Source organism: Lontra canadensis, unplaced genomic scaffold (genome assembly GCF_010015895.1).
Source record: "Lontra canadensis isolate GAN:19392208 unplaced genomic scaffold, GSC_riverotter_1.0 scaffold3, whole genome shotgun sequence".
NCBI lineage: Eukaryota > Metazoa > Chordata > Mammalia > Carnivora > Mustelidae > Lontra > Lontra canadensis.
In genome coordinates, this window is record NW_022630997.1 from 51,660,017 (window position 1) to 51,672,459 (window position 12,443).

The 12,443-nt window shown below is 50.6% G+C and overlaps 1 protein-coding gene across 2 annotated transcripts; it reads left to right on the plus strand.

The window, feature by feature from the left end:
- Positions 1-1,202: 1,202 nt before the first annotated feature.
- Positions 1,203-7,820, plus strand: EGR2 (early growth response 2). Of its 2 annotated transcripts, none has more exons than XM_032842218.1 (3): positions 1,203-1,302; positions 3,889-3,997; positions 5,330-7,820. In XM_032842218.1, exons 1-3 carry the CDS (start codon positions 1,204-1,206, stop codon positions 6,577-6,579), a joined length of 1,458 nt encoding a protein of 485 aa, XP_032698109.1. In that variant the 5' UTR covers position 1,203; the 3' UTR covers positions 6,580-7,820. The 2 variants fall into 2 exon arrangements, with proteins under 2 accessions (XP_032698109.1, XP_032698119.1); XM_032842228.1 differs by lacking the exon at positions 1,203-1,302 and adding an exon at positions 3,446-3,788.
- The last annotated feature ends 4,623 nt before the right edge of the window (positions 7,821-12,443 follow it).

Consider the following 12,443-nt stretch of genomic DNA (forward strand, 5'->3'; position numbering starts at 1 on the left):
TAGCATGCTGGCTTTGTGCCAGCCTGCTTACTCCATCCACAACGTAGGTCTAGAGAGCCCAAGAATTCAAATTCTGCCTTCACCCTGGAGAGCGGTGTGCGTCCATGATGGTCCTGCAGCCCTTGCCCTTTGAAAACCCTGATCTCAGCTTCCCTCTACTCAGAAATGCCAAAGAAAAGAGATGAAGTTGGCGCAGGTGACCTGTTTCTTCTCTAGTGGGCCGAGCTAGTCTCTCAATCCTCAAAGAGCTGTTCCCTTTCCGGAGCTGGGTCCCCCCCACCTCCACCCCACCCCACCCCAGAGAAGGATGTAGCGACCAGAACACTGTACTTGGAGTCCGAAGAGCAGGCTGCAAGTTTGAATACCACCACTTATCAGCTGCGTGATTTTAGGCAAGTCACTTTAGCTTTCTTATTACTTACCACGGAGTGGCTCGCTTGAAATGAGTGTGCCTAGACTTCGTTCCACTAGCATTCTTTAAAAAAGAAGAAAAAGAAGAAGGTGGTTACAGGAAGTATCTACTGACCCGTTTCCAGCAGAGGTTCAAGGGAGGGCCTCCCAGGACTGGTCCCAGGCGCCTTCCCGGGAGCCGGCGGAGCTTCTCGGCTGCTCTTGGTCGCCCCCCCTACCCCAGTCCACCCCAGGCACACCGCGGGCTTGACAGGGTGTAGCTCTTGAGAGAGGTTTGAGTTGTTGGAAAGCTCCGAATAATTCCAGAGGGTCAGTCACTCCCATTTGCGCACTCTAATGCGCTTGTCAGACGGGCCAGACAAGCCCGCCTCTCCTCGGTGGGGCCCCCTTCCCGGCCTCACCCCCAAACTCAGCCTCCTCCTTCGGGAAGGGTAACAGGCGAGGACCGCAAGTCTCTCCTATGCCAGTGCCGCCCCCAGCCTGCGTCCGGCCCTTTGCGCCCTTCTCAGCCCGCACTCGGGCGTCCAGGAGCTCCCCCTCCGGGCGGCGCAGGGCGGCCACCGGCGGGGTTGTCAGCAGCACCCGCCGCGGGGCGGCCCCGGCGACTCGCCCGCCCATGTGCGTGGAGAGGAGCGAAGCTCTAGCAGTCGCCGCGCCGGCGCCTGCTGCGTGCGTGTGGGTGCCTCACCTACGAGGCCGGCGGGGGCCGTAACCCGAGTCCCGCTGCCACGACCCACATTTGCATAATTTGGCTCCCCCCCACCCCGCCTTCTTTCGGACTCAAGGCTGGAGATGCGAGTCGGGCTCCCCTCCGAGGCGTCGTCTTGCCGGTGGTCAGCGCGGGGGCCGCGGGACCGGCCCGAGCGCAGGCGGAGTGGGCTGGCGCACGTGGTAAGAGCGCAGCTTTCTTTTCTTTCTTTCTTTCTTTTTTTTTTTTTTTAAATAAGAAATGGGACTTTGCACGTTTACACCGAGGGTTGGGTATCTACAAGGGCACTAACGTTGCTATGATTTCCTTGCTTTCCCTTTTATTTTTATCTCCAATTGGAAAAAGAGCGCGCAGTGCGAGCGGTAAACTTTCCCAATTTTTTTCTGGGCGTTTGGTCAGGAAAGTGGCCGGCCGCTCGAGAAGACGATTCCGCGGCGGGCAGGGGGAGACGCGACGCTTGGGCGGAGTTGCAGAAGCCGCTGCCGGCCTCCCCCGGGGCCCTCACCGCCGCGCGCCCGCCCGGGTGGGAGCGGGCTGGCTGCGGCAGCGGCCGCGGCCGCGGCAGGTGAGCGGCGGGAGAGCCGCCTGCAGCGCCTAGCTTCCTCCACGGCGTGGCGTCGTGGTTCTCGCCCGCCCGGGCCCCCACGAGGCTGGGGCCGTCCCGGGCCGGGGGCGGGAGAGGGCCTGGCCTGGCCAGGCCCCAGAGGCTGCCCCCGCGCTTCATCCCAGGTCTTGGCGGCTTTGGGGCGCAACGGAACCAGGCAGGCGGCGGCGGGCCGGCTTGGGCAGCTGGGAGCAGCCTCCGGCGTGGCCCGGGCCAAGCCCGGAGCGCTGCGGCGGTGGGACGGGAGGCGGGAGTGGTGCGTGCAGCAAGCCAGAACCCACCGCTTTATGGACCTCTGGAAAGTTTTTTAAAAATTGCTTTGGGAACTAAACAGGAAGGTTTCCATCCGGGACAGTTTTGTTGTTGTTGTCGTTGTTATTTTTTACTCGAAAAGGGAAACGCGTGTGGGGGTGATGGCGGCTCGAAATTGGCCTTAGCGACGCTGTTGGCTGTCACTCGGGACCTCGCTGGGCTCACCGAAGTGGCTCTTGGCGAGGCAAAGCAACAAGATTCCTCCAAATGTGCGTGTTGTGGAGTAGAGCTCCGGGGAGGGCAGGGCGTACCCGCCGAGTGTAGCCGTTCGGGGGTCGGGGGCTGACGGTTCGGCGAGAGAAGGTGAGGAGGGGTGTCTTGGCAAGGTACCCAGTGTGGCAACCCCCGGCGCGCGCTTGGCTGGCCGGGCGCTCTGTTGGCAAGGCGGGAGCGCCGGCGCGCTGTCAACAGGGAGGTGTGTAGAGTAAGGTGTGCGAGTGGGTGTGTGAAGAAGGCAGCGGGGGCGGGAGTGTGTGTAGCGGAAGTGGAGCGTGTGTGAGTGTAAGAGTGTGTGTGCGTGTGCGCGGCGGGGCAGGGTGAGTGTCCAAGCCTCCATCTGGACGCCCCCACACAGCCGACCGCCCAGACGCGCCGGGAAGGGCGCCCGCTCCGCGCAGCAGCTGAAGGGGGGCGGGGAGCGCGCGGGCAGAGGAAGGGGGGGGGTGTCTCCCGCTGAGGATTTCTCTCGAAGCTCGCCGCAGTTATTCTGCTCCTCCTAGGGTCTACCCCCCAGCCCCAAGATGCCCGAAATACTTAAACAAACAAACAACCCCAAACCTGTTCCGTTTTCGCTCCTGTATAAATAGAACAGACTTTCCAAAAAAGCAATACCGCATTCACTCTTATCACCAGCCACTTCTTTCCACCAAGTAATTCAGAAAAAAACAGTCAGCTTCCGTGAATGCATGCAGCCTTTTTTTTTTTTTTTTTTTTTTTTTCTTCGGTGCCTCCTTTTGCTTGCGGTTTTGAGCTGCCAAGAAAGTGAGTAGGGGTTTGACTGTAGTGTCTCGGCTCCGCTCGGTTTCTTTCCGAAGTTTAATTTTCCGGAATGGCTCCCAAACAAGGGCTGGGGAGGCGGAGCCGCCGGCACCGGATCTTCGCCTTTTTTGGAAAGTCCCGGAGAACCGGAATTCCTCCCCGCCCGGGGAGGCCTCGCCGCAGCTAAGACCCGCAAGCTCTTCCCGGGTGGCCTGAGCCAGACTCGCGGCGCGCCCGCTCACAGCTGGGCCCTGCGCCCTGGATGGGGACTGGGCCTCGGGCTGCGCGCCCTAGACCCCGGCGATTCCCCGCTGAGAGCCGGGAGTCGCGAGCCCGGCGGAGCCCGCGCTGCCGAGCCCGTATGCAAATCGGCCATGTGACGGCAAGAAGCCGCCTGGCCCAGCCCTGTTCCTCAGTCCATATATGGGCAGCGACGTCACGGGCATTGAGGACCTGCCCATAAATACTTACAGCAACACTTTCCGTCTAACCGAGAGAGCAGCAATTGATTAATAGCTCGGCGAGGGGACACACTGACTGTTATAATAACACTACACCAGCAACTCCTGGCTTCCCAGCCGGAACACAGGAGAGAGTCAGTGGCAAATAGTCATTTTCTTCTTTCTTAGAAAAAACAGCAACTTGTTTGCTAGTTTTATTTCTGTTGGATTTTTTTTTTTTTTTTGTGGTTGCTTTTAAGTGTGGAGGGCAAAAGGAGATACCAACTTAGACTCAGTCCAATCCCTCTCCAAAACGGCTTCTCTGACGCTCCAGGTAGAGAGGGAGTTGGGTCTCCAGGTTGTGCGAGGAGCAAATGATGACCGCCAAGGCCGTAGACAAAATCCCAGTAACTCTCAGTGGTTTTGTGCACCAGCTGTCTGACAACATCTACCCGGTGGAGGACCTCGCCGCCACGTCGGTGACCATCTTCCCCAATGCCGAACTGGGAGGCCCCTTTGACCAGATGAACGGAGTGGCCGGAGGTAAGCCGCATGCCTCCTTCGCGGGCTGGGACCCACGCGGCTCGAAGGTGGTGGGTGGGGTGCGGTGCGTGTGCAGCACTTGGAGGAAAGGGTTGGGGCGCGAGGTGGACGGTGTTGACCCAACGGGATGCAGGAGAAGCCCGCGGGAGCAAGGACCCGATCGCTGGAGCTGGGCGCGCGGGCAAATGCACCCAGTCGTCAGGGAGCGGGCGTGCGTGCGCCGCGGCGCGCCTAGCCCCCGGCGGGCACGGGGATGATAGTAGAAGAGGTGCCCGACCAGGCGTCGGGCTTGTACCGGCTCGTGGGCCGCCGGTACCCAGGCCTCCCCTCTCCCGGGGAAGGGACAAAGTGACGAGAAAGTTCGGGGCCCCGGAGGAGAGCTGGAAAGCCGAGAGGCGGAGAAGCGCCAGAGGAAAGCGTCTGCCGCTCCCTCCAGGGCAGAACCGACCCCGGGAAAAATCTCCGAGCGCGTTCCGGGAGCGGCCAGAAGGAGCGCCCCCACCTGCGCGCCGCCCGCGAAGTTGAGGGGGTTGGAGAGGCGGGAAGAAGGAGGAGGAGGAGGGCGGGCAACGGCGGGAAGCGGCCCCCTGGCTGCCGAAGGAGGCCCGCGGGGGCACCGGCGCCGCTGGTTTCCTTGGCGATGCAGTGGAAAGTGGTCCGCCGCGGTCCCCGCTCCTTCCTCGAAGCTCCGCTACTGGCCTTGGGCTGGGGCGTGCGGGTGTTGGACAAGGCTGAGAAGGTTGGGAAAGGAAGGAAACCTATCGATTCCTTCCACTGCAGCGCCCCATACCCTCCAGCAGCCGTCAGCTGTAGCGCAGCGGGAGAGGGAGGGAGGGTAGGCACCGCGGAGGGGTAGCAGCCAGAAATCACTGATCTCTTTCTCAGGCTCCCCTCTCTCTGGCGGCATTGGCTGGGATCAGTCTCCTGGTTAGTGTCTGCCCTGGAGCCGCAGCCGTGGGACCCCCAGACAAAGGAGAGGGAGAGAATTTCCAGGCAGATGGGGGGATTTTTGATATTGTTGTTGCTATTATTGGGTGTTTTTATTGGGGACGAGAGCCACAGATGGCTGTGTGTGGGGGCTGGGAGTAGCTCATCCTGGCTTTCCTGGAGGTAGTTTGAGTCCCAGACTGTCACTGGCTGCCGCGGGGATCCTGGGCTACCCTCTTCTTACTGTCTTTGGTCTGCAGTTTTCCCACCTGTTGGACTCTGCCCCAACTCTACTGTGCTAGGATCTTGGGATTTGGAAATGGACCTATGTTTAGAGGGGGATAACAAGGGATGCTTGGCTGCATTGCCATTGCTCCACCTCCATTGTTTCTATTCCCTCCCCAGATGGCATGATCAACATTGACATGACCGGAGAGAAGAGGTCCTTGGATCTCCCATATCCCAGCAGCTTTGCTCCCGTCTCTGCACCTAGAAACCAGACCTTCACGTACATGGGCAAGTTCTCCATTGACCCCCAGTACCCTGGTGCCAGCTGCTACCCAGAAGGCATCATCAATATTGTGAGTGCAGGCATCCTGCAAGGGGTTACCTCCCCAGCTTCGACCACAGCCTCGTCCAGCGTCACCTCTGCCTCCCCCAACCCACTGGCCACAGGACCCCTGGGTGTGTGCACCATGTCTCAGACCCAGCCTGACCTGGACCAACTGTACTCTCCACCGCCACCTCCTCCTTATTCTGGCTGTGCAGGAGACATCTACCAGGACCCCTCGGCGTTCCTGTCAGCAGCCACCACCTCCAGCTCCTCCTCTCTGGCCTACCCACCACCTCCTTCCTACCCCTCCCCTAAGCCAGCCACGGACCCTGGTCTCTTTCCCATGATCCCAGACTATCCTGGATTCTTCCAACCACAGTGTCCAAGAGATCTACACGGTACAGCTGGCCCAGACCGCAAACCCTTTCCCTGCCCTCTGGACTCCTTGCGAGTCCCTCCTCCACTCACTCCACTCTCCACCATTCGCAACTTTACCCTGGGGGGCCCCAGTTCTGGGGCCACAGGGCCAGGGGCCAGTGGAGGCAGTGAGGGACCCCGGCTGCCTGGCAGCAGCTCAGCCGCCGCCGCGGCCGCCGCTTATAACCCCCACCACCTGCCGCTGCGGCCCATTCTGAGGCCTCGCAAGTACCCCAACAGGCCTAGCAAGACCCCAGTGCACGAGAGGCCCTACCCGTGCCCAGCAGAAGGCTGTGACCGCCGCTTCTCCCGCTCTGACGAGCTCACCCGACACATCCGAATCCACACGGGACACAAGCCCTTCCAGTGTCGGATTTGCATGCGCAACTTCAGCCGCAGTGACCACCTCACTACCCACATCCGCACCCACACGGGCGAGAAGCCCTTCGCCTGTGACTACTGCGGCCGCAAGTTTGCCCGGAGTGATGAGAGGAAGCGCCACACCAAGATCCACCTGAGACAGAAGGAGCGCAAAAGCAGTGCCCCCTCCTCAGCTGTGCCAGCTGCGTCCACGGCCTCGTGCCCCGGGGGCGCGCAGGCTGGGGGGCCCCTGTGTGGCAGCACCAGCGGCACGCTCGGTGGAGGATCTCTGGCCCCTTGCTCCTCTCGGACCCGAACACCTTGAGATGAGACTCAGGCTGACAGACCAGCTCCCTGAGGCCCCGGAGGCCCTTCGTCCCCTGGTCCACTCGAGCTGCACAACAAACACTACCAACCCTGTCCTGCCCCTCTCTCCCCTCCCTGGGCCAAGGGCCTTGGTGGAGCCCAGCACTGCCCCCTTTCCACCTAGAAGCAGGTCCTTCCCGAAACTTAGGTCACTTTAGTCTCTCTTAGGTGAGTTGACTCTCACCCCAAGTTAATGAGTGCGGAGGCTCAGAAGGGGGTTGGGTGGGGGCCTCTGGCCTAGAGGGCTGAGGCCTGACCCTGCTTTAAAGGGTTGTTTGACTAGGTTTTGCTTCCTCCGCTCTCTCATATTTTGTCCCATTACAGATTTTTTGACTCTGGACGTCCCAATTGGAAACTTTTTCTACAGTAGGTTGGGAGATACTGCTCCCTTCAGGTGGAGGCAGCAGAAAGAAGGAAAGCTGATGTGCACTTTATGGCTTGGGACTGATTTGGGGACTCTGTACAGTGAATGCAGCATGGCCTTTATGCTGCATTCTGTGGCCCTAGAACAGTGAATCAAAGCTTATCTAGTCGTTCCACCCCTTTAAGCAGTATGTATTATAAACTCAGAGAACGGAAGTGCAATGCGATGGGAGGGACATAGCAATATCTGCTCCTTTTTGAGTTGTTTGAGAAACAGAGAGACTATTTTTTCAGTGTATATCCACTCAGATTTTGTGTATTTTTGATGTGCACTGTCCTCCAAGTTCTGAACCTTTGGGAAGAAAAGTAAAGCATTTATGATCTCTCGCAATGAGTCAGAGGTTAACTTATTTAAAGGGGGATGTACATATATTCTCTGAAACTAGGATGCATGCAGTCGTGTTGGAAGTGTCCTCGGTGCCTTGTGTGATGTGGACAATGTTACAGGGTCTGCATGTAAATGGGTTGCCTTACTATGGAAAAAAAAATCACTCCCTGGGTTTAGTATGGCTGTATATTTCTGCCTATTAATATTTGGATTTTTTTTTTTTAGAAAGTATATTTTTGTATGCTCTGTTTTGTGACTTAAAAGTGTTACCTTTGTAGTCGAATTGCAGATAAGAATGTAAATAATATTACTGGAGCTGACTTGTTTGGTTATTAGCTCTTAATAGTTGTGGAACTATAAATGATTTATTCTAACGCAAAAACCACTAACTGAAGTTCAGATAATGGATGGTTTATGACTATAGTGTAAATAAATACTTTTCAACAATATCTTTGCTGCAGAAATCATTTATGAACGATTTTCTGGGCAGGAATTCCATGGTTATCCAGTGGGGTTTAGTGCTTTGACCAAGCCAGGATCTCCAAATTTTCTTTGCCGGCCTTTCAACACCAGCCCCCTCACCCCCAAAGCAATCTCCATTCATAATCAAACACTAGTGTTCCGGGGATTTCCCCCATGCATTAGTGTAAAAGTGGGGAGGCGTTGTTTTGACTCATTGTTCCGTCCTCTATAACAGCCTATAGCTTCTCTTGGCTCCTGAGTGGGCTCCGGAAAATAAATACTTACAAACAAGTGCCCACTCGGAGACTACACATTTGTGGCTCCTTTCAGAACCCTGACCAAGGCCAGGAACTCAGACGAGATGTGGCTTTGTGGAAAGTGTGGTGGCGTGGTCAAGCTGGAAATGACTTTTAGGTTCCAGGATTAGTCTCATGACCACAGAAAACTTTTTGAAAAATGCTGTCGCCTCTTCAGATCAAAAATGCACCCAGACACTGCTGAAGATAGCATTAATGGGTTGCCAAAGGAATTACCCCAGGACTCATTTCTCTCTCGTCTTCTCTCCCTGATTACCCCTATTTGGAAGGATCACTAATCTGCCATAGGTTTGGCGGGTCTAGAGACTATCAAAATACCCAGCTCATTAGATAAGACAGGTGTCCAGCAGCCTAAGAAAATCTCAAAGAAAGACACTTTCTTTAATAAGTGATTAGATAGGTAAATTAAATAGGCGTATATGGGCCTCCATGAGTACTGGCTAATGGTTTGCAAAAGAATACACTGCAAGCCTTTAGCAGTGATTTTAAAATATAAAAGTCATACGAAGTAAGTGGGTTGGGTCTCTGTGAAGTTATCTACTCTAAAATTGGGCCTCAATATCATTTAAGTTCACCCGCAGCTTCTGGATCCTCACACACATGTAACCTGTTGGAATACCCACTGTTCAGCTAGATCATCTGAAAACTGCCATCTGTTTGTTCTTTGCCCCTGTCAGCCCCCTTCATACGTGGTTGATAATTGAAGGCCTTTATTTTAGAACAGCAGACAGTGATACCTACTTTTTGACCTACAGAACACTGGAATTTTGAGATCTAACTTGTGGAAGTAATTAATCCTTTTATTTCCTCTCCTTCCGTATTTCAAAGATGCAGAATACCTCTTTCTGTAACTATGAAATTTCTAAACTGCAGTGCCAGATTGTTCTGGTAACTGGTGTTACTCCATTAGATTTATATTTCCTAGTTTATCAGCATATTATCATTCTTGTTTGGCTAATTTTGTTAAAATATGTATAAAACAATGCCACATTTTGATAATTATGTTTTTAATGAATACTTCCTTACTACCAAAACTTCAACTTTTTATAAAGCAGGACAAAAAAAGTTGTGTTCTTTTTTCTTTTAAATCTTATGTATTTATTTTTGAGAGAGAAGAGATCACATGTAGGCAGAGTGTCAGGCAGAGGGAGAGGGAGAAGCAGGCTTCCCAATGAGCAGAAAGCTTGATGCGGGGCTCAATTCTGGGACCCAGGACCCAGCCCAGGGATCATGACCTGAGCTGAAGGCAGACACTTAACTGACTGAGCCACCCAGGTGTCCCAGAAGTCATTTTTTTTTTTTTAAGATTTTATTTATTTATTTGACAGAGATTACAAGTAGGCAGAGAAGCAGGCAGAGAGAGAGGAGGAAGGGGGCTCCCCGCTGAGCAGAGAGCCCCATGCGGGCTTGATCCCAGGACCCTGGGACCATGACCTGAGCTGAAGGCAGAGGCTTTAACCCACTGAGCCACCCAAGCACCCCGCAGAAGTAATTTTTAAAAGAGTAAGATTATTTTGATGATTGTCAAATTCGTTAATCATTTTCACCTTGATGTGGGCTTGAAGTGGTATAACATACCATAAGGAACACATCTTGGTGTTTTTTCAGACAACTTGGTCACTTTTACTTGATTTTAACATGTCAGATCAATTTTTAATCTAAAACCAATGTTGAAACATTGAGGGTATTGTCATACAGGTGTCTCATTTTTTACTTTGCTCAAGAAATAAAGCATATAAAGCTCAGCCTGCTCCTTCGTAAATTCGATATGCTTTATTGAATATTTCTGATAGTAGAGCTGTTACTGGGCATTCTTATTAAAAATAAACTTCTTGGGGTGCCTGGGTGGCTGCTTCTCACCTGCTCATGCTCTCTCTCAAATTAATAAAATCTTAAAAAAAAAACCACACACACAAACTTCTGGAGAATAATTGCTTAAAGATTGTAATGCATTTGCTCTGGTTCACTGCATATCAAAAATAGGTCTATTAAACCTAAATCAGGTCTTCAATTATTCATAAATCATTGTATTTAAATACCAACCACTAATTAAGCCAAGCTGCTTGATATATATTAAAAGTGGCTGTAGGGATATTTTAACTGTTCTACACACACACACACACACACACACACACACACACACACGTGTCTATGTATATGTATTTGGTGGGAATGAATGGTCAGCATCAATTACTTAAGATGCTGCCAATCCAAACGGCAATTAAACTTTACAGAAAAAGTAAAGATAAGAAATAAATTTAAGTCCACAGTTTCTTTCCTTCATGGATAAAAGTATTTTTGTTTTCTGGCACTAGTTTATTTCCCTTAGCTTAAATATAAAAGGACTATTTTCTGTTGTAGCAAAATAACATGATTAGACAGCTTCAGATACGTTTTCAATCATAGTTTCAAAGCTCACTCTCCAGGAAATAGACTAAGTTGATATTATTACTTGGGTTTTAGAATCTGCAGAAAGCCACCTGTTTTCAGTACAATATAATCCTACTGTATAGACTAAATCTTTAACAGTAATTAAAATGTAGACATCATAGTATTTTTCTTCTGCATTTTGCAATAATCAAATAATCTAAACAACTTCAAACATGCCTTTATTTTCCATAAGTACACTGATTTTAATCCAGAAATATAAACATCTCTGGATCCGAAAATTCAGTATGTTGTATATAGGGCTTAACAAACGATTTCCTTGACAGTAGATGCTTCATTACACTGAAATCATCAGTAGTTGACTTGTTTCTAACTTGGAGTTCAGAATTCAGACTAGGAGGGTTACAGAAGTGGCACTGCCCTCAGTTTAGAATTGAATGGGAGTGGTCTGAATCCTGAATTACAGACATACTGCTTTTTTGCTGAGCAGTGCAGCTAGGGCACAAGATACAATCATTGGGATTAGACGAGCAGTAACAGCCTTCTTCAGATGCCAAGGCTGAGGCACCTACGAGGGGACAATGCAAAAGGGGGAATAAAAGGTGTGGATTTTGGAAGAATTTAGGGACTATTAGTCTTAAAAAGTTCAGAGAACCCACTCCTGTTGACAAGTATACGGGACCCTGATTTTCATTAATAAACAGCAGTTAGTGTAAACTCAACCCATGCAAATCAAGCTTTGTAAAAAATCAATTCTCATAAAATAGGTAGGTACACAATAGTCTCCATTAATATAACTGGCTTTTGATATAACCAGAGAATACAAAAGCTTTAGAAGTATTGAGACAGACATCTCATTCATGAGGCAATTATTGCATTTGTTATTCAACAGAAAAGTGATTAGTATCATTGTGCTCATTAGTCTGTGTAGAGGAAGACAAATTTTTCTCACAGCTGTTACTAAAATATAGCCTATATATTGCAGGAATATATGGAAATACAACAGCAGCACATCAAGTCAGTCATGACCAACAATTTATGCAGAGGTACCAGCTTTGCTGCACCACATTTCCTATTTGCATTAAGAATATTCTTTCCTTAGTGGCTCACTGAACCAAGTTCAGTTTTCACCACTAATTTCCTCAGAATTTATTAATGAACTAGAAGTTTCACTGTTATTGAAATAAATTAGATCTCATATTGCTATTCTGACCTGCAAGAATTTCAGTTATTCTTTTGAAAAGCACCTTAGTTGTTTTTTCTTTTTTTTTTTTTTTTTAATTCAACTTGTATCTGAGAACTTTAAAGTTTGGAAAAACAAGTCCTCCTTTATTACTGTCCTACTGGAAGGATGAGTTCTTGTTGGTTTAATGTACACCAGGTTGTATTATATAGCATATATATCACTATCAACAAGCTTTATAAGTTAATCAAATTTTGGCTATAATTCAGAATGGGGAGGTTATGTGATTGGTAACCATACACCTTCATTACTGTGCTATTAAAAACCCAATTTGTGAACATTTTTTTTAAGAAGATAATCATTTGCATATCTAGGATTATTTTTAAACTGAATGGCATTAAAAAGTGCTTTAAACTGCCTCCAAGGCAGATTAAACCACACCAGAATGTGAAGCTACCAACAATGTTAGCAATCCTGGAAGAAATGCCTGGCATTATGCCTGTCTCAGGTTTTACAACAGAGTGACATTTCGCATTGAATAAGCATCTTTTTTGTTTAAAAAAAAAAAAAAATCAAGAATTTGTTTTTCTAGCTAAAAAACTGGGAACAAATATTCCTTCACTCTGGGCCATTAGTAACCCAGTGTGCACAAAGAGTCAAGGGCACATACTGTTTTTTCTACAGGGACACTTTCCACCAATAGCAAATCTCCCTTTATTACA

Excerpts from the sequence above, each read along its gene's own strand:
- EGR2 (XM_032842218.1), top strand. The coding sequence starts at position 1,204 with ATGCGAGTCGGGCTCCCCTCCGAGGCGTCGTCTTGCCGGTGGTCAGCG. Across the intron at positions 1,303-3,888 it reads GGAGTGGGCTGGCGCACGTG|CTGTCTGACAACATCTACCC; the intron begins GTAAGAGCGCAG and ends TTTGTGCACCAG. Across the intron at positions 3,998-5,329 it reads GATGAACGGAGTGGCCGGAG|ATGGCATGATCAACATTGAC; the intron begins GTAAGCCGCATG and ends TTCCCTCCCCAG.